This window comes from Rattus norvegicus, chromosome 5 (assembly GCF_021556685.1).
Source record: "Rattus norvegicus strain SHRSP/BbbUtx chromosome 5, alternate assembly SHRSP_T2T, whole genome shotgun sequence".
NCBI lineage: Eukaryota > Metazoa > Chordata > Mammalia > Rodentia > Muridae > Rattus > Rattus norvegicus.
Window position 1 is genome coordinate 153,756,578 of NC_141538.1, and position 26,406 is coordinate 153,782,983.

A 26,406-nucleotide genomic window follows, 5' to 3' on the forward strand; every position below is an offset into this window, starting at 1 on the left:
GAAGACTCTAGCCTGAGACTGTCTAGGTCTTTACCCATTGTGCAACATTAGGACATCTCAGTGCTGCTGGGTACAGTGTGCAAACCACAATCTGTGAAACTGACCTGCCTGCAGTACCGTGCTTTGACTCTTGGCCTGGGAGGCTGAGTCCTCTGCTCTCCTCCTCACTGCCTGCCTCACGTGTGTGTGCATGTGTGCGTGTGTGTGTGTGTGTAAGTTATGTGTGCATGTGCGTGTGGTAAGTATGTGTGTGGTGTTTATATATGTGCTATGTGTGTATGTGTATATGTGTGTAGTGTGTATGTGTGTGGTATGTGTATGTATGAGTGTGTATATAAGTGTGGGAAGGGTATGTATGTATGTACGTATGTATGTATGTATGTATGTGGTGCCTGTGTGTATGTGTGTGTGTATGTGGTGTGTGTGGTATGTATGTATGTATGTAAGTATGTATGTAGTGCCTGTGTGTATGTGTGTGTGTATGTGGTGTGTGTGGTATGTGTGTATATATGTGTGGATGTATAAGTGTATGTGTGTGAGAGTGTGTGTATGTGTATATAAGTGTGGGAGGGGTATGTATGTGTGTGGTGCCTGTGTATATGTGTGTGTGTGTGTATGTGGTGTGTGTGGTATATGTGTGTATGTGTGTGTGGTATGTGTGTATATATGTGTGGATGTGTAAGTCTATGTGTGTGTATGAGTGTGTTTGTTTGTATATGTGTGTGTATGTGTGCCACACATCTGTTCCAAGATCCTGCTAACAACACCTTTGCCTCTTTTCTTTATAATAAACTCCAGTCACTCTGCCTCCACTTTCCAGAGTGGAAAGTTCTGGAAGGCCCCAGCGGTGCATCGAGCTCCCTGTCTGGATGAGGCAGCCAGGACAGGAGTTAGGGTGCATCTGGGGTTACAGAGTGGCACTAGCAAACTCTGCAAGCAGGGTCTACTGGCTCAAATCTGGGGTTCACTACTTACTGCCTGGGGCCCCACAAGCCTGGCTTCTGGTTTTTTAGGTGGCTTTGGTGACAGGCCCACTTTTGAGAGCACACGCCGTGTAGTCAGCATTTGGACTTTGGACAAATTCATCTGCATGTGCCTCCTTTTCGAAGCGGGGACTGTAATCCCTTCCTGGTTGGGTGATGGTGAAAATAAGATTAGCTTTGAGCAGCTCCCAGCAGCGGGCAGGACCAGGAAGCAGTGTGACGACGAAACATCTCCTCATTTCATGTCACTTGCTCCTCCGGCTTTTGTCCACACTGGCATCCCCTTAGTAACTAGCACCAGAAAGGAGCTGGAAGCTTCTGACTGTGCACAGCTTCTGTTGACTGCTCCCCAGCGCCCCAGCCTCAAGGTGCCCTTGGGCCCCACGTGTGCCTGGTTTTTTGTCTCCAAGTTCAAGACAACCTCGTCTGGGATAAAGATTGTTTTTGTTTCCTTCTGCTTCGTAAACAGAAACACTCCCCAATTTCCCTTCTTAGAGGCCTCAGGAGGAAGCTGAGTCAGGTGGGGTGTGGTTACCATAAAATCGGTCACCCTCCCCTTACCTCAGGCTTGGCTGACCCAGTCCACGAAGGCAGACACACACACCAGTACATTTCCCTAATGACACGAAAAACACAATCTCCTCAAAGCAGTATTGCCTTAGAATTCAGGATGGCAGCAAAGCAGAAAGAGCAAGGGCCTTGGGAGACCCCCACCTGGATTAGAATTCTGGCCCCTCCCATTGGTCACCGAGGTAGAGATTGGGCAAGTCAGAGAAACCTGAAGCCAGGCTGTCACCTCTGTTATGGTGGAGCCTGCCCTGTAGGATTAGAGGGAGGCTTAGTGCTAATGGATGGAGGGCTGGTGGAAAAGTGTGTTGAAGGTGCCGTGCCCAGTGACAGTGCATTCTTGTCCTTCTCAGGATGACATCCCGGGCCCTGGGTTCTACAATGTCATCCACCAGTCTCTGGTGTTCAACAGTGTCTCTCTCTCCAAGAGAGGAACCTGCACTTTTCCCTCCACGGTGAGAGCCCTGGGGTGGTGACCGGTCAGTAATTTCCCCTGTTCACTGCATAATAACATGTTGGACAGCTCCTTTCTCTCCAACCATCCCTGTTCTGATTAAGACAGCAACCACTTCCTGCAATTTCACAAAGGTAAATCTGACCCCGTGACCTTACGCCGTTCTTCTCCACAGAAGTGTATGGACGAGGTAGGAAGAGAAACTAGGCTTTGGTTGTCCCGTGAAAGAAGCAGGTGTCGTTTTGAGGCTTTGAGGCATGCCAGGGAAACTGCTGTGTCTTGCCCTATCATTGGAAATTTGGATGGAACAAAAGAGAAACTAGGGGGGACAGTTTGATGGCTTGGAGGATAAGAGGTACCTCTGCCGAAGCCAATGGCCTGAGTTGTATTACTGAGGCCCACCTAGTAGGAGAGAGCTGACCTCTGACCACCACATTCTTTATTCTAGACTCAGGGCATAGATATGGCTACCTCGTAGTAAAGAAAGACACAGAGCGGGGGGAGAGAGAGAGAGAGAGAGAGAGAGAGAGAGAGAGAGAGAGAGAGAGAGAGAGAGAGGAGAGACAGAGACAGAGACAGAGCGAGAGTGAGAGAGAGAATGTGTATGTGTGTGTGAGAGAGAGAGAGACAGAGACAGAGACAGAGAGAGACAGAGAGAGCAGAGAGACACACAGAAAGGCAGAGACAGAAAGACAGACACATGCATACACACACGTGTACACAGAGTTAGAGACAGACAGTAACAGAGAAATGGATAGATAAAGCGAGACACAGAAAAACAAAGACAGACAGATACACAGAGCAAGTGAGAGACACGCAGGCACAGAGAAAGACACAGAGAGAACATGCATGTTCATGTGCAGTCAAACATATAAACGAAACAGCCCCGACTCTGGACAGATGTGGGTGAAGAGGTGCGTTCTGCTGTCGTCTGTTTTGGTGTGTGTGCCGAGGATGGCACCAAGGCTCTTACCACTAAGCTACAGCCTCAGCCTTAAGGGAAGCAAGCGAGGGAAAGAGCCAAGCCAGCGACATTGCCTGAGGTGGAGCAGCGTCGGAGAAAGCAGGGCCAGACTGACATCAATAGGATACGTGTGCCTGCCTGTCCCTGTAAAGGTTATGACAGTCTCTTACACAGATGTACATGATACTTGACAGCAGGGACAATTCTCTTATCAATCTCACACAAATGAACCATTTAGGGCCCACCAAATGAAGCCACCACTTGCTGGGGGTTGGATTGGCAATGGGGAATGTTCTGGAGGAGACTGACTTTGGAGTGAAGGCTCACAGTCCTGGAGCCCTCAGCAAAGTCATGGGATAGCCAGGCCTTTAACTCTGGTTCAGGAGAAAGACTCCAAAGCAGTCATCAAGGTGCCAGGTCACAATGCCCCAGCATTGGCCACAGAGCTGAAGACCTGATCCTGACTCAGCTGTGGAGCCTGAATGTGACCTCAAGCACGTCACCCTTCGTGTACCTGTTGCCTCAGAGACTCCCTGCAGGCTCTGGGCAAATTGCAGTGAGAAAGACTTTGAAATTGCAGAACAGTGTAAACAAGCAGGCAGCGGGCTCTGTCAGTACCCAGTCACCCTTCGGATTGCCCAAAGCGATTGGCTTCTCTCTGAGAACTCCTTTGCCAGACCATGCACTGCCACACTACCATGAAGGGGCTGCACTAGTGACACAGCCAGGACTCTGCCAGGCTTCAATGGCCACAACTTTTGGACGGCTCAATTATCCATCCAAGAGAGAAGGCACAGGAAGGTCTGAGTGTTACAGAATCCAAAGAGGCCTTTCACCTCTTTAAAAAAAATGACCCAGAAGAAAGGAGATGGCGGGTGGGGGGGGACTTCTCTCCCTTCGATGGTCCTTACATTCAGTTTTATAGTTCTTGTTTTAATGATGTGTGTTGAGTGGGGGAGGGGCTGAGAGGATAATGCACACAGGAGTTGCAGGTACCCGCAGAGGCCAGCAGAGGATACTAGCTCCCTAGAAACCGGAGTAACAGGTCCAGGTAGATCGATGTGGGTGCTGGGAAGAGAGTGCAGGTCCTGAAGTGCTAGAATGTCCGAGCCATCCCTCCAGCCCAGCTTTGTGCTTGCAAACAATTGCGTTTCTTTATTCTTGGGAAGGGGGGTCCTAAGGGTTTGTAATACCTCACTGTAGCCCCACACCGTCCCACCTAGATGAGAGAGCCTTCTCCCCACTTCCGGATCCCGAGGCTCAGGGAGTTCAAGTCTCCCGCCTCAGATGGGGTTCATAAGAGTCCAGGCGGAGTGCGATTAGGGTGAGGCTGCCCCAAAATGTCCACGAGCTTGTAAATTCCACACACTTCCTGATGACTGTCAGGGTGACAACACCCAACCTTTCGAGAAGCCTTGTCAGCCCTCAAAGTTCAAATGACACAAAGCACCCCATTAAGGTACTCCAAGTTTTTATTCTAGAATCTCCTACAACTCTGACCAGGAAGCTAAATGAGGCAGATGGGTGGGGACTTCGGTGTCCTTTCTGGGTTACCACTACGAAGTGGAATTAGTATGAGTTGGGAGAAGTTCTCGAGTGCAGCACGGAGCTGATTGGAGACCACAGGCCTGGCGGACAGGGGGCAGAGCTGGGGACAAGGGGTGCTGCCAACACTAATCCTGTTATGGTGCCTCAGGGAACCCAGCATCACCGGGAAGTTTCTAGAACACCCCATCCCAAGCCCCAAACATAAAAGCAGCAAGTCTCTGAAGGCAAGACAGATACCAAGGTGGGAAAGAAATCCTCCCCGTTTCTCTAGGGCTGAGCCTCCTGATCCGGTTCTCTTTTGAGCGTCATGTCTAATCTTGGTCACCAGGTGGAGCCAGAATGCCTAGCTGACATGTTGGTCCCACAGCACTTCATTAGCAGAGCTGAATTTCTTGGTAAACGATTGGCCGCTTGCTGGCGGTTTAGTGCTTGCTGGCGGTTTAGTCTTTGCGGCTGAGGACTCGGAGAAGCGGCTCAACTAGAGCTTGGGTTTGAACCCGGGGTTAGAATCCAGACTAGCACAGCCCTGCTTCTGCTGAAACCCCTACCCACAAACCACTGTTGAGAGCCATCCCCACCGGCCCTGTCAGAGGGGGCGGAGGGGGAATGGCTCAGCTGCCCGCTGGGCCTGTGTGGTTATTTACCCCCATTGATTGGAGAAACGACAGTGTCTGCAAGCTTTTCACCATAAAATTATGGGAACTTTCTGGTTTTTATCAGACTCTAATAGCAGCCATGCCGTCATAGGGTAAAGAGATGTTATCATCGAGTTTCTATGGCTTTTGCCCCTATTCACTTGGCAAACACTGATTGTGTTTGTTTTTGAACTGAAAATACTTTATTGTGCTTTCCGGGAAGGGCTGGGATCGGGTCTGTTGAACCTAAGTGTCTTGGGGTTTTATTGATGCAGTAATTTGCTGCTGTTTTGGGTGTTTTTGTTTTTGTTTTTTGTTTTTGAGACAGTGTCTCACTGTGTAGCTCAGGCTGGCCTCAAATGTAGCGTCCTCCTGTCTCTGCCTCCCGAATCCATGTGTGTGCCACCACCCCTGGCAAGAACACAGTGAGTTGGTAGGGCGAGGAGGCATGAGTGTGCAGCCTTCTCTGAGCCCCCCTTGTCCCTCCCTGGAGCACCTCCCCGAAAACACCACGGGGAGCCATCTAACCTTTCCTGTCACAGGAGTTGCCCCACAGCTGATGAGGCAGGCGTACTGGTGGGACACAGGACACTGTGAAAATGCATTGCTGGGAAAATCACTCTCTCCAGGTCCCAAACAGGTGACGAATACTTTGAGTTAGTTTACAGAAGTCAGAACGGGTCTGAACTTGTGTCTCCCAAGAGCGAGCCCTCAAAGCTTGAGGTCCGATTACCACTGGCACTCGCTACAGTCTCGCCCCTTAAGGAAAAACATGCTTGTAAGCTGGGCACGGTGACCAGTGCCCAGCATCCTGGCACTGCCAAAGCAAGGCAAGAGGAAGGCTGCAAGCCGGAGGCTAGCCTGAGCTATACAGTGGACTATAGGCCAGCTTGGGCTACAAACGGAGGCCTTGTCTCAACCGATAATCAGACAAACAAGCAAACCAACAATCAAACAGCGACGGGCTGGGGACAGGGACCTTTGCTTCTGACCTGTGCTTCCCAGCCCCTGGGTCTCTATTGGCAATGCTAATTCTCTGCTTCTTCCTCAGTGCGCCCGCCTGGGCCCCGTCATTTCTAAATATCCTGCTGCAAACGCGTACACCATCCGGTCAGAGTTGGCTTCCAAGAAGGACTTCAGCAATTCCTGTTCCAGCATGTTCCAGCTGCCAACCTTCATTAAAGTGGTCAAATCTGAGACCCCCGCCCCAAACCATTACAATGTAAGGCCGTCGGCTGCCCCTGTCCAGTGCCGTGTTGAAAGGGTGGGCTGCCAACGGGTAGGGAGGGGCGTGAGGCATGGGGAAAGAGCATTTTAACACTGAAGATCAGCCAGTGAGTGTTTGTGAACAGGCCGGGGTGGGGGTGGGGTGACCGTGGTTGCATGAAGCTGGAGAGTGGGCAACAGTGGAGGGCATCAGGGAGCTGCAAGAAACCCACTTCTCCCACTCACCTCTGTATAGACTGGCCTGTCAGGGACCTGACTGTCCCCTGTCCATCATAGCAGGTGTGTACTGACCACTTCAGCAGCTGACATATCCGTTCCCTTTTTAGAATTTGATAAGGAAAAAAAAACAACTTTTTTCTATATCTTAAAGTTGCCAATGTCTTTGCTGTTGTTGGCTTTGTTTTTGAGACAGGAACTCACTATGTAACTCTTACTGTTCTGGAACTTGCTATGTAGTCAAGGCTGGCCTCAAATTAGCAGAGATCTCTACCTGTCTCTGTTCCCTCAGTGTTAAGATTAAAGGTGTCTGGAATCCTCTGTGTGTGTGTGTGTGTGTGTGTGTGTGTGTGTGTGTGTACACTCAAATTTGAATGTGTGCGCATGCACACAAATGAGAGAGAGAGAGAGAGAGTGTGTGTGTGTGTGTGTGTTAACAGTAGTGCTCTAGGCAGAATAGGATTCATGGGAAGGGGTACCTGCAGGAAGTTTGGGCTCAGGTCTGGTCTCTACCACTCTCTGTGCCTTGCCTAGGCTCCACTAGCTTTTTCAGAACTTGGTTTGTTGATCTGTGGAATGGGGATATACGTCTTTGCCTTCCAGACTTGATGAAGATACTCAGTGGGAGAACCTGGGTTAAGGAATGAGAACAGCACTTGGCACACGGGCCTGCGCAGTAGCCCTGGGGAAGCAGGGGTTGGGGGGGTTGTCCTTGGTTAGTCATGGACTCTGTGGAGCCACAGCTCTAAAATAAAATCAATGACACCTGCCTTGGGAGGCTATGAAGACCACAGACCCATGTGAGAGCTCTGAAGTCAAGGTGTGGCCCACACAGAAGGTGAACATGGGGAAGGGCTACATTTCAAAAGGCTGGTCTCAGACACCTCACTCTCAAGTGCCTCTTTTGAAACACGATTTGTAGGTCATCTGTATTTGTCTGTATGGCTTCTGCCCATCCTGTAAGAGTAGGCCAGTCAACTGTAATGTGCTCAGAGCAGAGGACAGGGTGGGGAAGGGCAGTAGCAGGGAGGAGGGGGGCTGCTGGGTTAGGAATCGGCCATAGAAAATTGAAGGGGGCAAAGCTGTGTCATTTAGAAATTTCTAGTAGCAGCATACAGGGCTAAGAAGGAATGGGCGAAATTAACTTTTGTAAGCCGTTACTCAACCCAGCAGATCTCAGATGGCCTTGTTTTGGCACCAATCACACATAGATAGATATGATTGTTATTGCGATATCTCATTGGAGTCCGATGCGTATCTGCTCTATACAGCCTGCCTTAAATTTGGATCAGTCGAGTTTCCAGGGCTGATTGTGGCTACTGTCTTAAACATGCTGTTCTGGAGTGTTCCCCTGGAATAGCTGGCTGCTAATAATGACAACGTGATGATGGCAGCAGGGGTTTGCGTGGCCGAGTCAGCTGGACCTCGAATCTCTTAGTCCTTGCATTAATTTCTAGCAGAATTAATTATATTTAATGGATCACCTGGTTCTGGTTCACAATAGAGGATGCTAAGATATGTGTGGGTGTGTGTGAGGGGGTGGTGGACGTATCTTTGCCTTCGGTTTCCAAGCTCAGTGCTTCCACACGCGTGTACAGGAACACTACACACACACACACACACACACATGCAGAGAGAGAAAGACAGAGACAGAGAGAGGGAGACAGAGACAGACGAGAGGAGAGAGAGACAGACATAGAGAGGGGAGAGAGATACAGAGAGAGAGGAGAGAGATAGAGGAGAGACAGAGAGAAGAGAGACTGTGTGTGTGTGTGTGTGTGTGTGTGTGTACACTTGTGTGTGCACATGAAGGTGTTTTCCTCAATTGCTGTCTACCTTAGATGATGATGACGATAACGATGATGATGATGGTGATGGTGGTGGTGGTGATGATGGTGGTGGTGATGATGATGATGTTTTTGAGAAAGGGTCCTCGGTGCCTGGCCGGCCAATGAGTCTCAGGGATCCTCCTGACTCTACCTTCCCAAGATGTGTGCCACCTTTAAAAAAAAAAAGATGTATGTGAGTACACTGTTGCTGCCATCAGACACACCAGAAGCAGACATCAGATCCCATTACAGATGGTTGTGAGCCACCATGTGGTTGCTGGGATTTGAACTCAGGACCTCTGGATGAGCAGTCAGTGCTCTTAACCGCTGAGCCATCTCTCCAGTCCCATGGCTGACTTTTTACGATGAGTGCCGTGGATGTGAATCTGGACTCCTATGCTTATGCAGTGATCCTTTGAGTGACTAAGCCATTTCTCCAGCTCCACAGAGCGCACCCATCTTGTTCACGATTCTTTTAAGGTGACTGGAAGCAGCACATTTATTTATACTTTGAACAATATACAACTAAGCCCTGTGGAAATCCAGCATACAGAGCTATAGAGTAGAATTTTCTTATAATTATAATTTCTTCTCTTTCTTTATAAAGTGTGTGTGTGTGTGTGTGTGTGTGTGTGTGTGTGTGTGTGTGTGGTGCATGCATACCTTAGTGCATCCTTAGTGTATACCTTGGAGACCACATCCATCCCTTGGAGCTGGAGTTAAAGGCAGTGAGTAATGAGCCACTTGGTGCGGTTGCTGGGAACCGAACTCTGGTCTTCACCAAGAGCAGTGTGTGCTCTTAACTGCACCTCCCCCACCCCCCATGCTAATTCCCTTATAATGTGGGTTCCCAAGGCAAATGTCGCCAAGAGCCAGGTGCAATATCTTCAGGGGCTTCAGACACACACACACACACACACACACACACACACACACACACACACACCTCTCCCTTCCGTTTTGAAGTCACCCTGTACAGGGTCCAGGTGTATTTTCTGCTCGGCTACATCTGGACTTCCTCTCGACAGCCCGGCTCTGTTCAGTGTTTACCTGCTGAGTATTTTCTTAGTCTAATGGAGAGATCTTCCTGTGGACTCACAGGTAGACAAAAATGTTCCATTTTCCACAGGTTTCTGTCTGAGGAAAGAACAAAGGTGGGGAACTGTTTTGTCTGCAGGAGGTTTTTCCCCAGCCCAGAGAACAATGGTGGCGACATCAGGCAAGAAGCCCAACAGCCATAATCGTAATCCCGTTAGCCATGCTGCGCACCGAGCAACTTGCTTGGCCTCAGTCTTGGGTTCTCTTTTGGAGTCTTTTGGTGTGGGAGCTGTCATTATCTTCTCTCTAGGCCTGGCCCTCTCCTGTCCAGTAATTAGCCTGCCCATCTGGTCTTTGTGTAGGAGCTCCCTGCGCGCAACCTGCCATCTGGACCCTGGGAAAAGCTACATTCCTCCACCGCCGTGAGCACAAAACCAAAATGCCACCTGCATTTCTCAAGAAACTTTTTTTTAAACAAAGAAGTATCAGGGAGAATCAAGCCATCCCAGCCCCCAGCAAATAGTTTCACTCATTCAGCAAATATTCCCAGCACTCTTGGACACAATTTTTATTGCTTCTGTTATCTAACGAATACAGGAGACTGACTACAAATTGGCACTCCAAATATTTGTCATTCGTGCATAACAGAAGCATGATCTCAGCCTCCCCTGTCCCCGAGACCCACCCACCAACCCCCATCGTTTCTAGAGTTCTGAACCCATGGGACGTTCTCATATGTATATTGCGTGGATCAGCCAAAATTCTTAATTTCTGGTCCGTCCAGAAAAGCAGAGAGAAGAGAGTGACTGCAGTTTTGATTAGAATCTTGAGCGATAGGACTCCGGGTAACCCTGGATGGCGTGTTTAGCGCACTGTTTGTACAGAGAAGAATGCAGCCAGGGACCAGATAGGGGACATGTCCTGGAAAGGCAAAAAAATGACGGCAAAAGAAATGAGAACACGTGTAGCAGCAACCCACACTCAGCGAAAACCCTTCCTCCCAAGGGCAGTGGGTGCAGCTGGCCGGTGGCGCCCAAGACCCCAGCACCGAGAAGAAACAAACCCCTTTTTCTGGGTGGTTTGTGGTATCCTCCCCTGCCCCCAATAATGCTCCAGAGCAGAGTGGGGATCATCAGATGCATTTTACAGAGAGAGAGAAAACTTAGGCTCAGAGAGATGAGACTATCTGAGCGGGGCCCCACAGTCTTGGCCAGGCAGGAGAGGGGCTAAGCCATTCTCCTCTGGTTTCACTGTGCCGTGCGCGCGTGCGTGCGCGCATGCTCATGTTTGTCACAGAGCACTTGAACTAGGTAAGGGCACAGCGGAGCCATCTTTTTCAGCTCATGATGTCGATTCTCCATCCAAGAAGGCCAGGCTTAAATTTGGCTCATATTTGCCACCTGTCCCAGGCAGTGTGACAAAGACAGAGCACAGGCGGGCACTGAACATGCGGGGTGGATTTTCTCCCGCACAGGCCTCCATCTCCATCTGCAAACAGAGAAACAATGTCTGCGCTCGAGCCGGGTTTCTATCGAAAACGCCGAGAGGATTCGTCCCCTCCTCTGAACCAGGAGGGCCAGCACCGGGTAAGCAGCTGCTTGTCTCTGCCCTTGACTTTGAGTCCCTGCTATGGCTTTGGTGTTCTGGTGCCCACCTCTCTACAGGGAGCCTGTTCAGAAGATGCTTGGTTGTGGAGTTGGGGTCGTGGAGGCAGAGAAAGTGCCGAACAGAGAGGATAAGGAACCCAGTGGTTCTGTGCTTGTCCGCTAAGCGGCCATCTTGGCCTTAGTCGTCTTGGCCTTCTAGGACCAGGCACAGCAGCGCTTGGACAGCAGGTGGAAAAGTGACGTCAGCAGGCCACTAACAGGGAGGGAGAGAGAAGGTGACACTGCCTCAGAGGTCACTTCACCATCTCCTAAATGGCCAGGTGCTGACTGCATTTATCTCAAAGGGAGTGTTTTGCCTGCCTGTGCCCGTAGTCCTGTACTCATTTATGGAAGAAGATACTCAGGGAGTTACAAAAACCTGTCCAGTGTCACAAGGCACTAAATAGCACACCTGAGCTCAAAGGTGCCTGATCAAACCCCCGCTTCCCTTCTGGTCCTTGGTGCCTTCTGGAACCAGGATCCAGTAACACATCTGAGCTTGCCTGTATTCCAAAAGGTGGTGGTACCCCTGGGTGCCCACACTTCCATCCCGGAGCGCTAGTCCCAGTAGATTAACTCAGAGGGCTCCAGAAGAGTCCTCATAGCCCGACCTCGCCAGCCTTACCCAGCCAAGCCTGGAACTTGGGGCCCAGAACCCAGAGGAGGGGCAGGAAGGCATAGGGTGTGGAGAAAATTGCAGGGCATGTCAGATTTCAGCAAATCCAGATTAAAGCCAGAAGATCAGGCTGAAGCTGAGTAACAAAACCAGCGCTAATTAGGAGGCTCAGTGCGGCCCCTCCCCCCATCCTTGCACCATCTGCACAAAGCCCCTCCTTGTTTGTTTATACAGCAGAACAAAGCTGGAACCCTTGGGGTTTAGCCAGAGGCCCCACCACAGAGCCCTGAGACAGAGCATCCCAGTCACTAAGCCCTCTCAGAGGCTTCCAGGGTCCCCTCTAACAAAGAACGGGACCCAGCGGCTCTTCAATACAGCCGGACAGCCAGACCATTTCTTTTGTTCCGCAGAGGGCATCCACCCTCTTCTCTGTGCCCTGGAGATGATGGTGCTGACATCTTATAGCGTCAGCTGTGTTCTCCAAACCACTTTGTCAATAGAAAAGTGAAATCTGTTTAGAGCAGTCAACGTCTGGGAAGACAGAAGCTGGAAGAGGGCCTTAAGTGTGAGGCCAGCGAGGGCTGTGGAGCTCTAGAGCAAAAGGCCAGACAGAACACAGCCAGATCTGCAGGGCTTTAGAAACTTGAACTATCGTCCCTCCAAGGCCACCACCACTAAACTCTGTTCCCCCTTTCCTGGATCCCACCAATTCTACTCAGTTTCTTTCCTGCCATGACCCCTCTTGGGCCCCGCCTCGTCCTACCTTGATTTAGTCCTGGTCACTTAGACATGGATGTCATTATGTCACGTGTACATAGACTTTCAAGTTTCGTGTGTATGTATTCATGCATGTCTTTAAAAATATATTAGTATGTGGCACCTGTAACCCCAATGTTTGGGAGACGGAGGCAGGAGGATTGTTAGGAGTTTCTGTTTTTAAAAGTGGGTGGGGCTAGGAGATGACTCGCTTGGCAGAGTGGTTGCTCTTGTCAAGAACAGGCCCAAGGGCTTGGATTCCATCACCAAGTGAAAAAGCCCGGTGGGGAGGCAGGTTCCTCTGATGTCAGAGTTGGGGAGGCAGAAACAGGAAGATCCTTGGGGCTTTCCAGACAGCCAGTCTAGCCAAACCTAGGACTCTAGGTTCAGTAAGAGATCATGCTATGATGATGGTGATGGTGATGGTGATGGTGATGGTGATGGTGATGATGGTGATGATGGTGATGATGATGATGATGGTGATGGTGGTGGTAATGATGATGATGATGATGGTGATGGTGGTGATGGTGGTGATGATGGTGGTGGTGGTGGTGGTGGTGGTGGTGCTGCTGCTGCTGCTGCTGCTGCTGCTTTGATGGTGGTGGTGATGATGATGGTGGTGGTGGTGGTGGTGGTGCTGCTGCTGCTGCTGCTGCTGATGGTGACGGTGATGTGAAGGCTGATGAGATGGCCCAGCAGGCCAAGGTATTTGCTGTCTGGCCTGGTGACCTGAGTTCAGCTCTCAGGACTAAATGGTGGAGACCCAACTCCCTCAAGTTGTCCTCTGACCTCCACGAATGTGCTGTGGTAATCTGTAAATACACAACACACACAATAAGTAAACAAGTGGAAAGAATTGTAAAAAGCAGAGGGGGATTGAGAAGTGGAAGTCTGGCCTGCACGTGCACCAGCACACACAGGCGAGCACACACTAACACACGTGCTAGCACACACACAGATAACTGAAAGCACACCCAAACAAACAAAACTCCCAAGCCATCCACAAGTGGCTTTCCGTGTCACTGTGGAGCTTGCCTTCCCCTGCTGACCTAGTCCCTGCCGTGCTGCCTGCTCCCAGCATGCCTCGCTCCCACCTCTTCTGTTGAGTGAGTCCCCTAGTTCCCGAGTGCTGGGAAGTGTGGAGCACTGTGACAGGTGTCGGTGGCAGCCTTAGGGGGTGAGACTGCTCCCTGCTCTCCCCTCCAGCTCAGGCCAGTCTCCCCTCCTGGGAACTCTGTGGACAAACAAGTAGATTTGATTGTGGTTTCTTAAGACAAGAGCATTAGGGACTGGAGAGATGGCTCAGTGGTTAAGAGCACTGACTGCTCTTCCAGAGGTCCTGAGTTCAAATCCCAGCAACCACATGGTGGCTCACAACCATCTGTAATGAGATCTGACGCCCTCTTCTGGTGTGTCTGAAGAGAGCTACAGTGTACTCATATACATTAAATAAATAAATAAATAAATAAATAAATAAATGTATGTTAAAAAAAAAGACAAGAACATAGGGCACCTCTAGGGTAGGGGTTCTCAGCCTTCCTGACGCTGCGACCCTTTAATACAGTTCTGCATGTCCTGGTGGCCCCAACCATTGCTACTTCATAACTGTAATTTTGCCACTTATGGGCTGTAATGTAAATACCTGTGTTTTCAGACGATCTTAGGTGACCCCTGTGAAAAGGTCATTTGACTCTCGAAGGGGCCTCGACCCACAGGTTGAGAAACACTGCTTTAGCAGGAGCTAGACTTTTTTTTCCACACAGCAGATTCTCAGTAATATCACGTAGGGGATGAAGAGATGACACAGCGGTTAAGAGCACTTGCTACTCTTCCAGAGGACCCAAGGTCGGCTCCTAGATTCCATCTCAGGTGGGTCACAGATCGGACCGCTCCAGGGACCCTGTGTGCCCACGTGCAAACAGAGACACCTAAAAATAACAAAGTTAAATTTTTCTTTAAAGAACCTATTGCTGGGGGGCCGAGAAGGTGGCTCCTCAGGTAGGGGTACCTGCTGTATAGACCCGAGGAGCTGAGATTAAATCCCTATTACCCGTATAAAAAGCCGAGCGTGGACACACATGCACCCAAAACTCCAGTGTTGTGACAGAGAAGTTTTGTTGGCCACCAGCCTAGTCAATGAGAGGTCTCTGTTTCAGGAAATAACGCAGAAGGTGGTAGAACAAGGGAAGGGCAGCTCTGGTCTTGTGTGCACACAGATGTGCATATGTGCACATATATACATACATACATACATGTATGCATAACAGACAAATGCAGAGGCATATAAATACATAGACACACAGACCCACATTTACACACCCTTTTCTTATTGCACGAATACAAACTGTGAAGATAGTGTTCAGCTATTAGAACCTCCCAGGAGACAGTGCACGTACTCTATTGAGGGGGAAGTTGTGTCAGTATGGGCTGCACCAGTGTTGGGACGTCCCTAAGGTATCTGGCTGGCTGGAAGTCCTCTGGCTCGTTAATTCCTATCTCTGGGCTGCAGGGCCCCAGGTATGGTTTGAAACAGTGAGATCCAGCCAGCCAGGCTGCTCTGAGGCCCACAGGTTGAAGTGTGTTCTCCAAGTGGCAATCTGACTGTCAGCCCACACAGGCAACCTTCCCAGTTGACCCGCTGAGGTGACACTGTCACCATGTTGCTGTGAAATGCCTGTGGCACTGAGGAACTGGTGGCAGGTGCTGCTTTCCCCTGATCCAGGAAGTGTCTCATCCCATGTCCATCTTCCTCTCTGTTCAGGGCATTACGATGTCAATGAGTCCCTGGTGAGGGAGTCGCCAAAGGTCTTAGTGTCCTGCTTCAAGTCCAAAACTGGCCGTGGATTAAAACCGACTTCAACAGGCCCGGGGCCTGGTTACTACAACCCGAACGATCAAACCAAGATTCTGAGAAAATCTCATCTCCCGTGAGTCCTGTGTTTTCTTTCTCTGGTAGCTCCAGGGGACCCTTGGAGGGGCAGGGTGAGATGGCACCACTTAGCAGGACTCAGTCCCAGATGGGACGGGGTGGGGGTGGGGCGCCATGGTACAGTGCCCAATTAGCCATCAGAGAGTATACGACTTTAACTGAGTAACGCCTGTGTTAGGAACATGCCTTCCCAAGCCAGTGGCAGAGTCACTAGAGGAAGGATCTTCAGCAAGGTGGAGGGATTTGCCTGAGTCTTCACAGCTCACCTCCTGCCAGAGAGACCCCTGTTTGAGGTGCCAGGCTTTTCCTGAGTCCCCCTCGAAGCTGGCTTCTCCTGGGGTCATGGTGGTTTTGCTTTTATAATGTGGAGTCTTCCCTGTGCTGGGGGGAAAGACAGGAGTGGGGACACACTCAGGAGGGGTGCTCTGAACAGGAACTGCTGGATCTGACCTTTGGCCCGTATGCACCATAAACTCTGAGCTCCTGTACCTTTATCTGCAGAGATGAATGGGTCTAATTCGTGTCTTCCAGGGTTGCTTTCAGAATTAAAAATTTGTCAGGCACACAAAAGGTGCACATGGTGACTTAATAATCACACAAAGTTAAAGAGAAACAGAGCTGGGTTCGTTGGTGCACACTTGTAATCCTAGCCCTTTGGAGGCTGAGGCAGGAGGATTGAGAATTCAAAATCTGTCAGGGTTATATAGCCAGCTCCTGCTTCACCAAAGCAGGGGTGGGAGGCCAAGAGAGACAACCATTTGAATTTTTTTATTGTTAATTTATGTGTAGAGGGGTTTTGCCTGCATGTATGCCTGTGTACCATGTCTCTGCAATACCCACGGAGGCCAGAAGAGGGCGATGGGTCCTCTGGAACTGTAGCCATAGCTGGCTGTTAGCTGCCTTGTGGGTGCTGGGATCCTAAGCCCAGTCCTCCGCAAGAACAAGTGCTCTTTGTCACTGAACCCTCTCTCCAACCTCTCTATAAGCCATTTCTTTTTTTTTTTTTCTTTTTTTTTTCTTTTGGAGCTGGGGACCGAACCCAGGGCCTTGCGCTTGTTAGGCAAGCGCTCTACCACTGAGCTAAATCCCCAACCCCTCTATAAGCCATTTCTAATGCTGCTTTCATCTAAGAGACTCAAGGGTATTCGGGGTTTAAGGCTTCCTCATGTGGCCGTAGAGCTTTTAGAACCAACCGCACGGGTTGATCTTTTCACTGTCGGCGGCTTCACCTCCCATTCGATCCTGTCTTGCAGGTCCAGCCATTGGAAGGGTGACTTCAGGGTCAGGGCTGAGCGTGTGGACACCTGAGCCCCTCCACAGAGGCAAGGCAGGGGTCAGGTCCATGGCTGCTGTGGGCTAGGCTAACCCAGGCAACTGGGAGGAGGCTGGAAACATTGGGCCATAAGCCTGGGGCACGGGGCGGGAAGGCAGGGCTCTGTCAAGTCAAATCGGAGCTGGAGAAGGAACTCAGGCTCAGACAAAAGTTCCCTCTGTGATTCTGCATGCTCCTTCCCAGAGGACTAGGATGGCTAGTCCCTCTCTAAAGGTCAGAGACTCATGCTCTCAGGCTGGCTTGAGCTGCCTCTGCACACAAACTGTTCCTTGGTCTGTCAGGGGTGGGGGTGGGGCAGCCTGTTGCAGTAAGGGGCAGGCTTGTGGGCAGAGGACTGTCCCCTATGGAGGCTCCCTGCCTGCCTTGCCTCATTGCTGAGGACTTCTCTGCTGTGGCTCCCGGGAAGCTGAGTGAAGCAGAACTTGGAAACAGTTCTTACTTTCTTCCCAGTTGGCCCATAAAAGCCATGCAAATTTATGGGGACCATGTGGTGTTTTGATGCATTACCTAATGTTCAAACTGGGAGAGGCGTCTGCTGCCTCAGACATCTGGATCTTACTCACTACAGCTGAGATTATGCTGGACCCTGCGGAAGTAGGGTGCAGCCGCCATTTGGCACAGTGGCTCAAACCTGCAGCCCGGGTCTGGAAGCTTTAATGAGGAGGACCTACCCCTGAGCTCTCTGAATGGCAGCCGTAGGGCAGTGCCACACCTGAGGCGGCCACTTGCGCCTCATGAGATGTGGCCAAGGAACGTGTGGGTGTTCTCGTCCTTGACTCAAAGCTAAGAGGATTTGTTACACAGTTTGTCTCAGCTTGTGAAGCGAGAGCTGGACAGTGGTGGTGCACGCCTTTCTTTCTTTCTTTCTTTCTTTTTTTTTTTTTTTTTTTTGCTTCTTTTTTTCCGGAGCTGGGGACCGAACCTAGTGCCTTGCGCTTCCTAAGTGCACGCCTTTCATCCCAGCACTCTGGAGGCTGAGGCATTTGGATCTCTGAGTTCGAGGCCAGCCTGATCTACAGAGTGAGTTCTAGGACAGCCAGGGCTACACAGAGAAACCCTGTCTCTAAAAGCAGGTGTCAGCCAGGGTTTCACTTCTCGAATTCCTCAGTACCTGGGGATGTGACTCAGTGAGGCAGGGCAAGAGCCTTTGAATGGGGTCCTTCTAGGCCCTCCCCCCCAAACCCCCCCCCCCCCCCGCCCTGATGCCAAGCAGAGGAACACCTGGAGACTCCTCTCTGACCACTTCCTGGATTCTCTAAGTCACCAGCTTTGCACAGTATGCTGTCCCGTCAAGGGTAGCTCCAGAGAATCAAGCCCCTTGGCCAGGCTCCAGTTCAGTAATTATGCTCAGGCCCACCTCAGGTTCCCTGGGGAACGGGGATTGTCATTCACTGTGGGATGCCTCTTCCCAGGCAGCTATCTGTCACTGCTACCCTACCCTGCCGAACAGATACCGCATTCCACCCAGAGGCAATCACTCTCCCTTTAATGTGGAGAAGAATTGTGAGAAATTGCCCCTTTATCCTTCCCAAACCTGGGAATCCCTGAGGCAGAGAACCTGTGTCTGGGAGTGTCCCAGGGGTCCTAGGTGCCTTCTACAAGTGACCTGCTGTGACCTTGAAGACATCCATTATCTCTGAGCCATTGACAAAGGGGTCCCTGGGAAACCAGAGTGTGCTTAGTCCTGCTGTGGCTCCTGGGAGAGTTTAATAGATGTTTTCATTCATTACTAAGTCAAAACCCATCAAAGGCTGGTCACACAGCATTGCTGGCCATCCTGGGCGTGGCCACTGAATCTCAGCGATTTCACAACTGCTCCTCACCACCAGGAGCGAGCTGTGGGGGGGGAGCCAGGAGGGGGAATCTGGTGTCTGGACTCCATCACCTTCGTCCCACCCCCCTACCACCACCACCAGGGTTTCAGACATAGGAGAAGACGACAGTACCTGCCTTCATCTCTCTATCCCACCATCATTTCTAGGTTGTTCTCTCGTTTCTTACCATTCTCCCTGCAACTACCCCTCACAGGCCCAATGCGAAGTTAAAGGGAGCTCTCTTATTAATGGCTTTTCAGTCACGTTTGCCTCCTAGAAAGATCTAGAATAACACTGCTTCCATCCTGGCCTTTGCTCATGCTTCTCCTTCCTGTAGGAACAGCCAGCTCTATCCAATCTGCACGCGTGCACGCACGCACTCGCACATACACACACACACACACACACGCACATGCACTCATACACACACAGAAACACAGACACAGACACACACAGACACAGATACATAGACACACACACGCACACACACACTCATACCCACACACATACACACATATACACACACATACATGCGCATACATATATACATATACACACATACATACACAATACTCATATGTACACACGTACACACATATAAACACCTGTACACAGAGACACATACACACAGACACATAGACACATACACCCAACCCACACACATACATATATATGCCCACCCATGCACACGCATATACACATATACATACATAACCCCACACACATAGACACATACACATACATTTATACACACAGAGACAAAATCGCAGACATACACACACACACCTACACAAGCACACTCACACCCATCTGTGCATGCACACACACACATATACACACATGTGTGCACGCACACACACACACACACACACACTCCCACTGTGCTTGCTTGCTTCTTGCCTCATGCTGTAGAGATGACTTTGCCCTTATTCAACTTCGAGGCGCCCAGCCCCATGCTGAACTACAGAGAAAAGTCGGGTGTGGGGATAAGAAGGTAATGGAGCCCAGACATCAGGGAAGGGCTGAGGCTGGCTGCTCCCTCTACCACGTCCACCCCTGTGTGGCTGTTGCTGGAGTGCCCTTCCTCCCCTCCCTACCTGAAGGGTTCCTGCTGACCTCTTCCTGAGTGCAGGTTTGGATCCCCTCATAGGAATCACCTCTGCCCTCCTGTTTCCATAAGAGCTTCACAATATAGCCCAGGCTGCCCCTCCCCTGCCTCAGGTTTGTGGTAATCCTCCTGTTTCAGCTACCCAAGTGCTGGGATTGTGGGCATGTGTGTGCTCAGGACTTTTACGTTTCCCTTTCTAGCAGTTTCTGTTCAGCACAGGAGTGAAAGTTGTTGCTCCTAGTGCGTGGCCTGAGGTGGTCACTTCCTCAAGAACATGAGCAGGAAAGTGGACGTTCAAGCCACAACTGTAGACTACCCAGCCCTCAAGATCAGTGTCTAGTCAGAGAAGCCTAGACTCCTAAGTGTGCCTGACCAGAGCACCCTGCTGGTGCTCGCCAGAGAGCCTGGCATTCTGCTGAGGAAACGGGGCGTCCCTAGTACTCTGAGGGGGCAGGGCGTCCCTAGTACTCTGAGAGGGGGAAGGGTATCTATCCCTAGTACTCCAAGAGGTGCAGGAAGGGGCCAGTCCAACCAAATGTGCAGGTATGTGATGTGGGCTCAGCCTGCATCAGTCTCTGGCGAGCAAACACCTCCTAGTCTTCCCTGGATGGGGACTCTTGGGCTTGGGGTGCTCCAGACTGATGAACAACTTCATCTGGTAGTTGGCTTGTTCCAGATCTGACTTCCAGGAGTCAGGTCTGTCTCAAAATACAGCCACTTAAACACACATCCATGAAATTTCTCAGGGTGCCTTGGGGAAGGGGTCACAGCCAGAACAGGGGTGAAGTAACATTTACTGATACAGAGAAAGGTTCTTGACCAGACCCTAAAGCCAGGTCTTCTTTGTGAAGCTGATAGGTACCTATTACCTCCTTCCCGTGGGTATCTCTTGTTCTAATATAAACATTCAAGCCAGCGGTTACAGAGGTCAAACCTCAGGTAGAGTGAGGTGGCCTACCATGGCCTCCCTAACAGTGGGCAATTCCCCACACGGCAGAGCGGCCCTAGTGTGAGTGCTGACTACACACTGGCTCATTGGGAGATGCTTCACACACCTACCTTCTCTGTTGTTTTTATGGCTCCCCTACAAAGAGCAGGGGTTCTCCCTTCCTGATTCAGATATAGGTCTTTGTATGACCCCACAGCCAGTCAGTAGCACGACTAGAATTCGTACTCCTTGTGGGTGACCCTGAAACCTAGACACCTCTGTCATGGCGCGTCTCCAAATCCTGGGACTAAAGGACCAGTTCTACAAAACCACGTCCCAGTAACGGGCTCTGACTGTACATACTGTACTGTGTCTGTCTCTCTGCACATCAGCTCCCTTAGCAAGCCGTCAGTGTCCTGGCTCACTGGAGTTGAGAAGGTAGATGCCGGAAGTCAGCAGGGTCTTGGGAGCCAGATCTTCCGCACTGCTTTCTGGCATGGTGTCCCTTTCAGGAGAAACGTCAGGTGTGAGGTGTTCCCTTTGTACAGTGGCTTGACTCCCCAGAGGATCCCAGGACACCTGGTAACCTTTATACTGTAGGTTGCGGTGCGAGAACAGTTGTCAAAGGCTCTCTAGTCCAACTCCACCAGCTTATAAATGCTTCCAGGATTGTCACGTGGGCTTGGACTCCAGCAGGGGCCGTTTAGCTTTATTTAATGACTTCCCTTTCCCAAAGGAAAGATGACAGTCTGAAACAGTTACAATACAAGCAGCGAGTGTCTTGTTCTAGATTCCCAGCCCCGTGCCTTTCCACTCCAGTCTACAGTCTGCAGCCTTAAGGGACAACGAGCTAGCAGGGTTCTGGAATGTCGAGAAATCTGCCAGTTGTGGACCAATGACTCCCTGGAAGGAAAGATGGGGGTTCCTGGTACCTGGCTATGCAGACATCACTAGTGGCTCATCAAAGCCTCTTTTCACCCAGGAATCAGTTCTCAGAGCTCCTGCCAGACTAGCAGTTAAGCCCAGACAGCACATACAATCAGTGCTACCTGGGTTTCCCGATGTGCTCAGCAACAGATGTCTGGGACAGAGATGTGTCTGTGCTCTCACCACCCCAGGACCATGGTTTAGATACTACACCTCATTGAACCCAGGCAAGCCTGTGTGGTTTGGTTACCATTATACAGATGAGGAAACTGAGGCCCAGAGGTCCTAGGCTCATAAGCAACTGAGCTAGGATACTGCCCAAGGTGAGCCCCTCTCAGACCCTTGGGGGAGCCCTGGCGTTGCCTGTGCTTTATAGACATTAACTTTCCCCCCGCGAGGCTGCTGTGGTGACATCTTCCCATTTTGTGGGGAGCCCTGGCGTTGCCTGTGCTTTATAGACATTAACTTTCCCCCCGCGAGGCTGCTGTGGTGACATCTTCCCATTTTGTCTTTTCCAAAGGAAAACCACACTCCTGAACTTTTCTGCCCAACCACTGCCTCTACCCGAAAAGCCACCTCTGCCTGGTCCTGGTCAGTACGAGATCGTGAACTACCAGGGGCCTCCCAAGCACTTTATCTCCACGGCATCGTTTGTGTCCAACACCAGCCGGTGGCCAGTGAAGTCATCCAAGCCAACCCTTCCCGGCCCAGGTCAGAGAACTGAGAACCCAACTCTTTCCACAACAGTGTGCTGTTCTGAGGCCATCAGATGCCACCCGTTTATGGGCTATTTGCTAAACAGGTTCCAAGGGAGAGGTGGGCTTAGCAGGCCATTGGCTCACAGTTCAGAATACTAGAATGTTTTGTTTCTGAACAGAAAGGGGGCTTTGGATTTAAAACCATGGCTGGGGATGTGAAAGAGTTCAGAGCTCCTGGTTGGTGGTGACTGTGCTGCTAAGGTGTGCACCTCCCAGCCCTCCCCTGCCCTCTCCCCTCTCCTCCCCTCCCCTCCTCTCTTCTCTTCTCTCCGCTCCTTTTAGTGTGTGTGTGTGTGTGTGTGTGTGTGTGTGTGTGTGTGTGTGTGTGACAAACACGCATACGTGCACTCTTGTGCCATGACCTGTATGGATGTCAGAGGACAACCTGTGGACTCCGAGGATTGGACTCAGGCTGTCAGGCTTGGCAGTAAGTGAATGAGTCATCTCAAAAGCTATTTTATTTTTTGGACACAAGGTCTCTCCCTGAAGCCAAAGCACATTGATTCTACTAGGCAGCTGACCAGTGAGCTTCAGGGATCTGCCTGTCTTTGGGCCACCAGTGTTAGGTTTTCCCCATGGGCTCCAGGGAGCTAAGGTCCATGCTTGTACAGCAGTTACTTGACTGAGCCATCGCTCGAGCCCCAGACATTGTTTTAAAAGGAAGTGGTCACAGCATTTATAAAGTTCTCAGAAAACGTCTTATTCTTAAAGATATTTAAGCCTCTAGTCTAGACTGGCCAAGGAATTTTAAAGACAGGTAAGGCCTGAAAGGTAAGCTGCCTCCTGCTTGGGACATTTGTGGTGGGCTTAAGTCTCCAGGTGGGGTCTCGTCTTAGGGTTTCATTGCTGGGAAGGGGCACCATGACCAAGGCAACTCTTATAAAGGAAAACATTTAAACAGGACTGGCTTACGGTTTCAGAGGTTCAGCCCATTATCATCATGGTGGGAAGTAGGCAGCACGCAGGCAGAGAGGGTGCTGGAGGAGCTGAGAGTTCTACATCTTGATCTGAAAGCAGCCAGGAAGAGCCTCCGATTCCACCCTGGCTGGAGCTTGAGCATAGGAGACCTTTAAGCCCGCCTACACAGTGACACACGTCCTCCAAGGAGGCCACACCCACTCCAGTAAGGCCACACCTCCTAATAGTGCCCATCCCTATGGCCAAGTTTTGAAACAGATGAATCTATGGAGGCCAAACATACTCAAACCACCACAGGTCTCCTGCTGCTGTATCTTGTTTGCGACAGACACCAGAGCCGGTCTGATGGAGTGGCTCTCTGATGCCACGTAGCTCCTTCCTTCCCTACCCATGAGCTGAGGGTAGATCTCCCTGACAGTTAGCATCCTGAGGGGTCCATTCCACCAAGATGGGCAGGTTCCTATCCCCAGAGATTCCACCCTGCAATCCACAGTGATGGGTGGTCTCTGGGCTCCTCCACCTGTCTGCCGCTCTCTAAAGCACCCCTTACCTCTCTCTGACAATGGCAAGAGCTGTTGGCATGTGCAATGTGCGTGTGCACAGGGACAGGAAGGCAGAATGATCATGGCAGCCACCTTGTCTTTCACACTCGCCTTTTGGTAAGCACTGATGGGCATTACCCTGGAGGGTATGTGGTCAGGCCAGGAGAACAGCGTCTAACACAGGAGCTCTGGAGGCCCAGGGATGGTTGGGACTCCGTGTCAAGCTGTTTTTCCGGGTCCTCTTGGAATAGTGTCTGAGAAGGCTGCATGGACTCCTGAAGCATGGACCCAACAGGCCACTCCTCCTGCTGTAGTCACCTCCGCGTTACAATATCCCAAGAGTATGCTGGGGGGACGAACATACGTGCCTCTAGCAGGCATGGGTCTGCCTGGACCCACGACCTCCCCTCTGTAGCTTCCTGAGAAGACATGGGAGAGATTCTGGTCCTGTGCCTCAGAAGACTTGTTTACTAGAGACATATGTCCATGGTGGCCATAGCTTTCAGTTTCCTGGAAATGTTTGAACTAACACAAAACTCTACCGACTTAAGCCCTCTGTTCTTTGAGAGTACCGTTTTACCTCAAGTGTCCATTTTACATTTTCTAGAAAGTGATCTTGTAGATAAAGTTGATTCTGTTAAGGAAGTATAGGGCTGGAGAGATGGCTCAGTGGTTAAGAGCACTGACTGCTCTTCCAGAGGTCCTGAGTTCAATTCCCAACAACCACATGGTGGCTCACAACCATCTGTAATGAGATCTGATGCCCTCTTCTGCTGTGTCTGAGGACAGTTACAGTGTACTTATATATAATAAATGGATAAATCTTTTTTAAAAAAAGATGAAAAAGAAAATATAAAGAGTTGAAGAATGCCAGAAGCCACAGTCCAGAGGCCAGTCTCGGCTAGCTGAGAGCCATGTCCCAGGGCTGGGGAGATGGCTCGGCAGGTCAGGTGCTTACTGTATGAGAACGAGGACTGGGCTCGAATCCCCAGCACCCACACAAGAGCCAAAGTCAATGGTGTGCGCCTATGACCAAGGATGGAGACAGATGGAGCTGAAGTTTCGATGAGAGACCTTCTCTCAAAATAAACAAAAGAAGGAAGACATCCGAAGGTGACCTCTGCCCCTACCCTTTACAAATAAGAGCCAGGCAACACAAGGCCAGTTGCTTCCCCTCTCTGTCCCTCGACACCTAGGCGCAGGGTGAGGGAACCCTTCGCAGCTCGGATCCGCCCTTCCAGTCACCTCTCTCTTTTGATGCTGTTTCTTTCTCTCCCTTCAGCCTCATACAAGCCAGAGATTCCGGGGAAGCAGTCCTTCCTCTACAATGAAGACAATAAATGGATTCCTGCAGTGTAGTGATGACACAGGGGCAGAGCGGGAGAAAGAGGCTCAGCCCACCAGGCCTCCTGACCCCGCTCCCCAGGACACCTATCAAGAGAACATGCCTTCCCTCTACGTCACCCAGCCCAGGGTCACATCCTGTCTGGAGCTGCCTTCTGGAGACTGGCCACCCCTGTGACCCCCCATGGTCCCCCCGACTCACCCCAAGCAGAGCTCTCTGGCTACCTCCGTGTCAACCTTCAAGCTGGTTCTGATGACCCTCCTTCCCAGAGATAAGGACTCTTGGGGCATTGACTCTAATGTGGAGTCCCAGTGCCCTGCTAAGGCGGCCTGCGGTAAATTAGAAGCAAGTCATCCAGCTTGTCCTTGTCTTCTGGGTGGCAAGAAGGCTCAGAGGTGCCTGCAGCAGAGGCACGGGGATATTCCCTGGACACCCCCGCCCTCAGCCATGCCTTGCCATTACCCAGCAAGAACATGGAAACTAGTCATGAGCCGCTCATCACACCGCGGACTCACAGACTCTGGAGTCATCAGCAGGCAAGGCAGAACGTCTACCTGGAGCTAGAGGCCTGGAACCACAGTCCCCAGGGCTGGGAGGACCTCTGGGTCTCCTGTCTTCGTGTTCTCACCTCCTCAACATTGCCTCTGCCTGGTCTCTGCCGCCTTCCTGCCTTCCTACTCTGTTTCTGAGTAGGCATCAGTTACCAAGTTGGACGGTGTCCCTGACAGACCGTAGCTTGCCTCAAGTGGCTAAAGGGAGAGCTGACCAAGAACGGAGATGAAATTTGCCCCTTACCTCTCCCGTTCTCTTCACCTCTTACACCCTTTCCTATCCCGGACATTGATAACTTCTGCCACTTTCCTAAATGGGATCCTCACAGGTTCCACCTCCCTCCTCCAGCCCCCTGATTCCCTTCCACAACACCTGCCTGGGCGTCTCTCTTCCCAAGGCCCCTTCCTTGACATTTTCTGGGAACTCTGCCTCCTGGGCTTCCCATCTGGACTGGCTGCCTGATTGGCTCTCTTCCTGGTGGGGGTGGGGTGGGGGGAGGACATGAGAAAGAGGGAGGGAAGGGGTAGAGAAACATATTCAATTAAATGAAATTCTTGCTTCTCACAGAAGCTGTGCTCTTTGTGATCTTCAGATTCCCGAAAGCCAGGGGATTGGAATGGCAAGGTAGCCTGGTCTACTCTGGGAAGCTTAAGGGATTCTGACCTTGGGCTCCTGCTCTGATCCTTGGCTCTCCTCTGTGGGCAGAACTCAGTTGGAACCAGGACTTCAAAGTCTACACCTTCAGGTCTTCTGGTGTGTGGGTGGAATTGGTC

The 26,406-nt window shown here is 50.9% G+C and overlaps 1 protein-coding gene and 1 long non-coding RNA gene across 14 annotated transcripts in view; one reads left to right on the top strand and one right to left on the bottom strand.

Moving 5' to 3' along the window:
* Stpg1 (sperm-tail PG-rich repeat containing 1) overlaps positions 1 to 26,202 on the top strand; it is a 53,228-nt gene extending 27,026 nt beyond the window's left edge. For 6 of the 13 annotated variants that reach the window (XM_087550680.1, XM_087550682.1, XM_087550690.1 and 3 more), the window contains 6 exons: positions 1,904 to 2,005; positions 6,203 to 6,373; positions 10,936 to 11,047; positions 15,241 to 15,406; positions 22,039 to 22,229; positions 25,019 to 26,197. In XM_087550680.1, the coding sequence (XP_087406806.1) occupies positions 1,904 to 2,005; positions 6,203 to 6,373; positions 10,936 to 11,047; positions 15,241 to 15,406; positions 22,039 to 22,229; positions 25,019 to 25,095 (819 nt within the window). In that variant the 3' untranslated portion in view covers positions 25,096 to 26,197. 13 annotated transcript variants of the gene reach the window in all.
* LOC148006101 (uncharacterized) lies at positions 10,007 to 23,308 on the bottom strand. Its single transcript, XR_015621227.1, has 3 exons — positions 23,189 to 23,308; positions 14,122 to 14,407; positions 10,007 to 13,291 (listed from the first exon to the last, which is right to left on the bottom strand). It is a non-coding gene; the product is annotated as an uncharacterized LOC148006101 (long non-coding RNA).
* Positions 26,203 to 26,406: the final 204 nt, after the last annotated feature.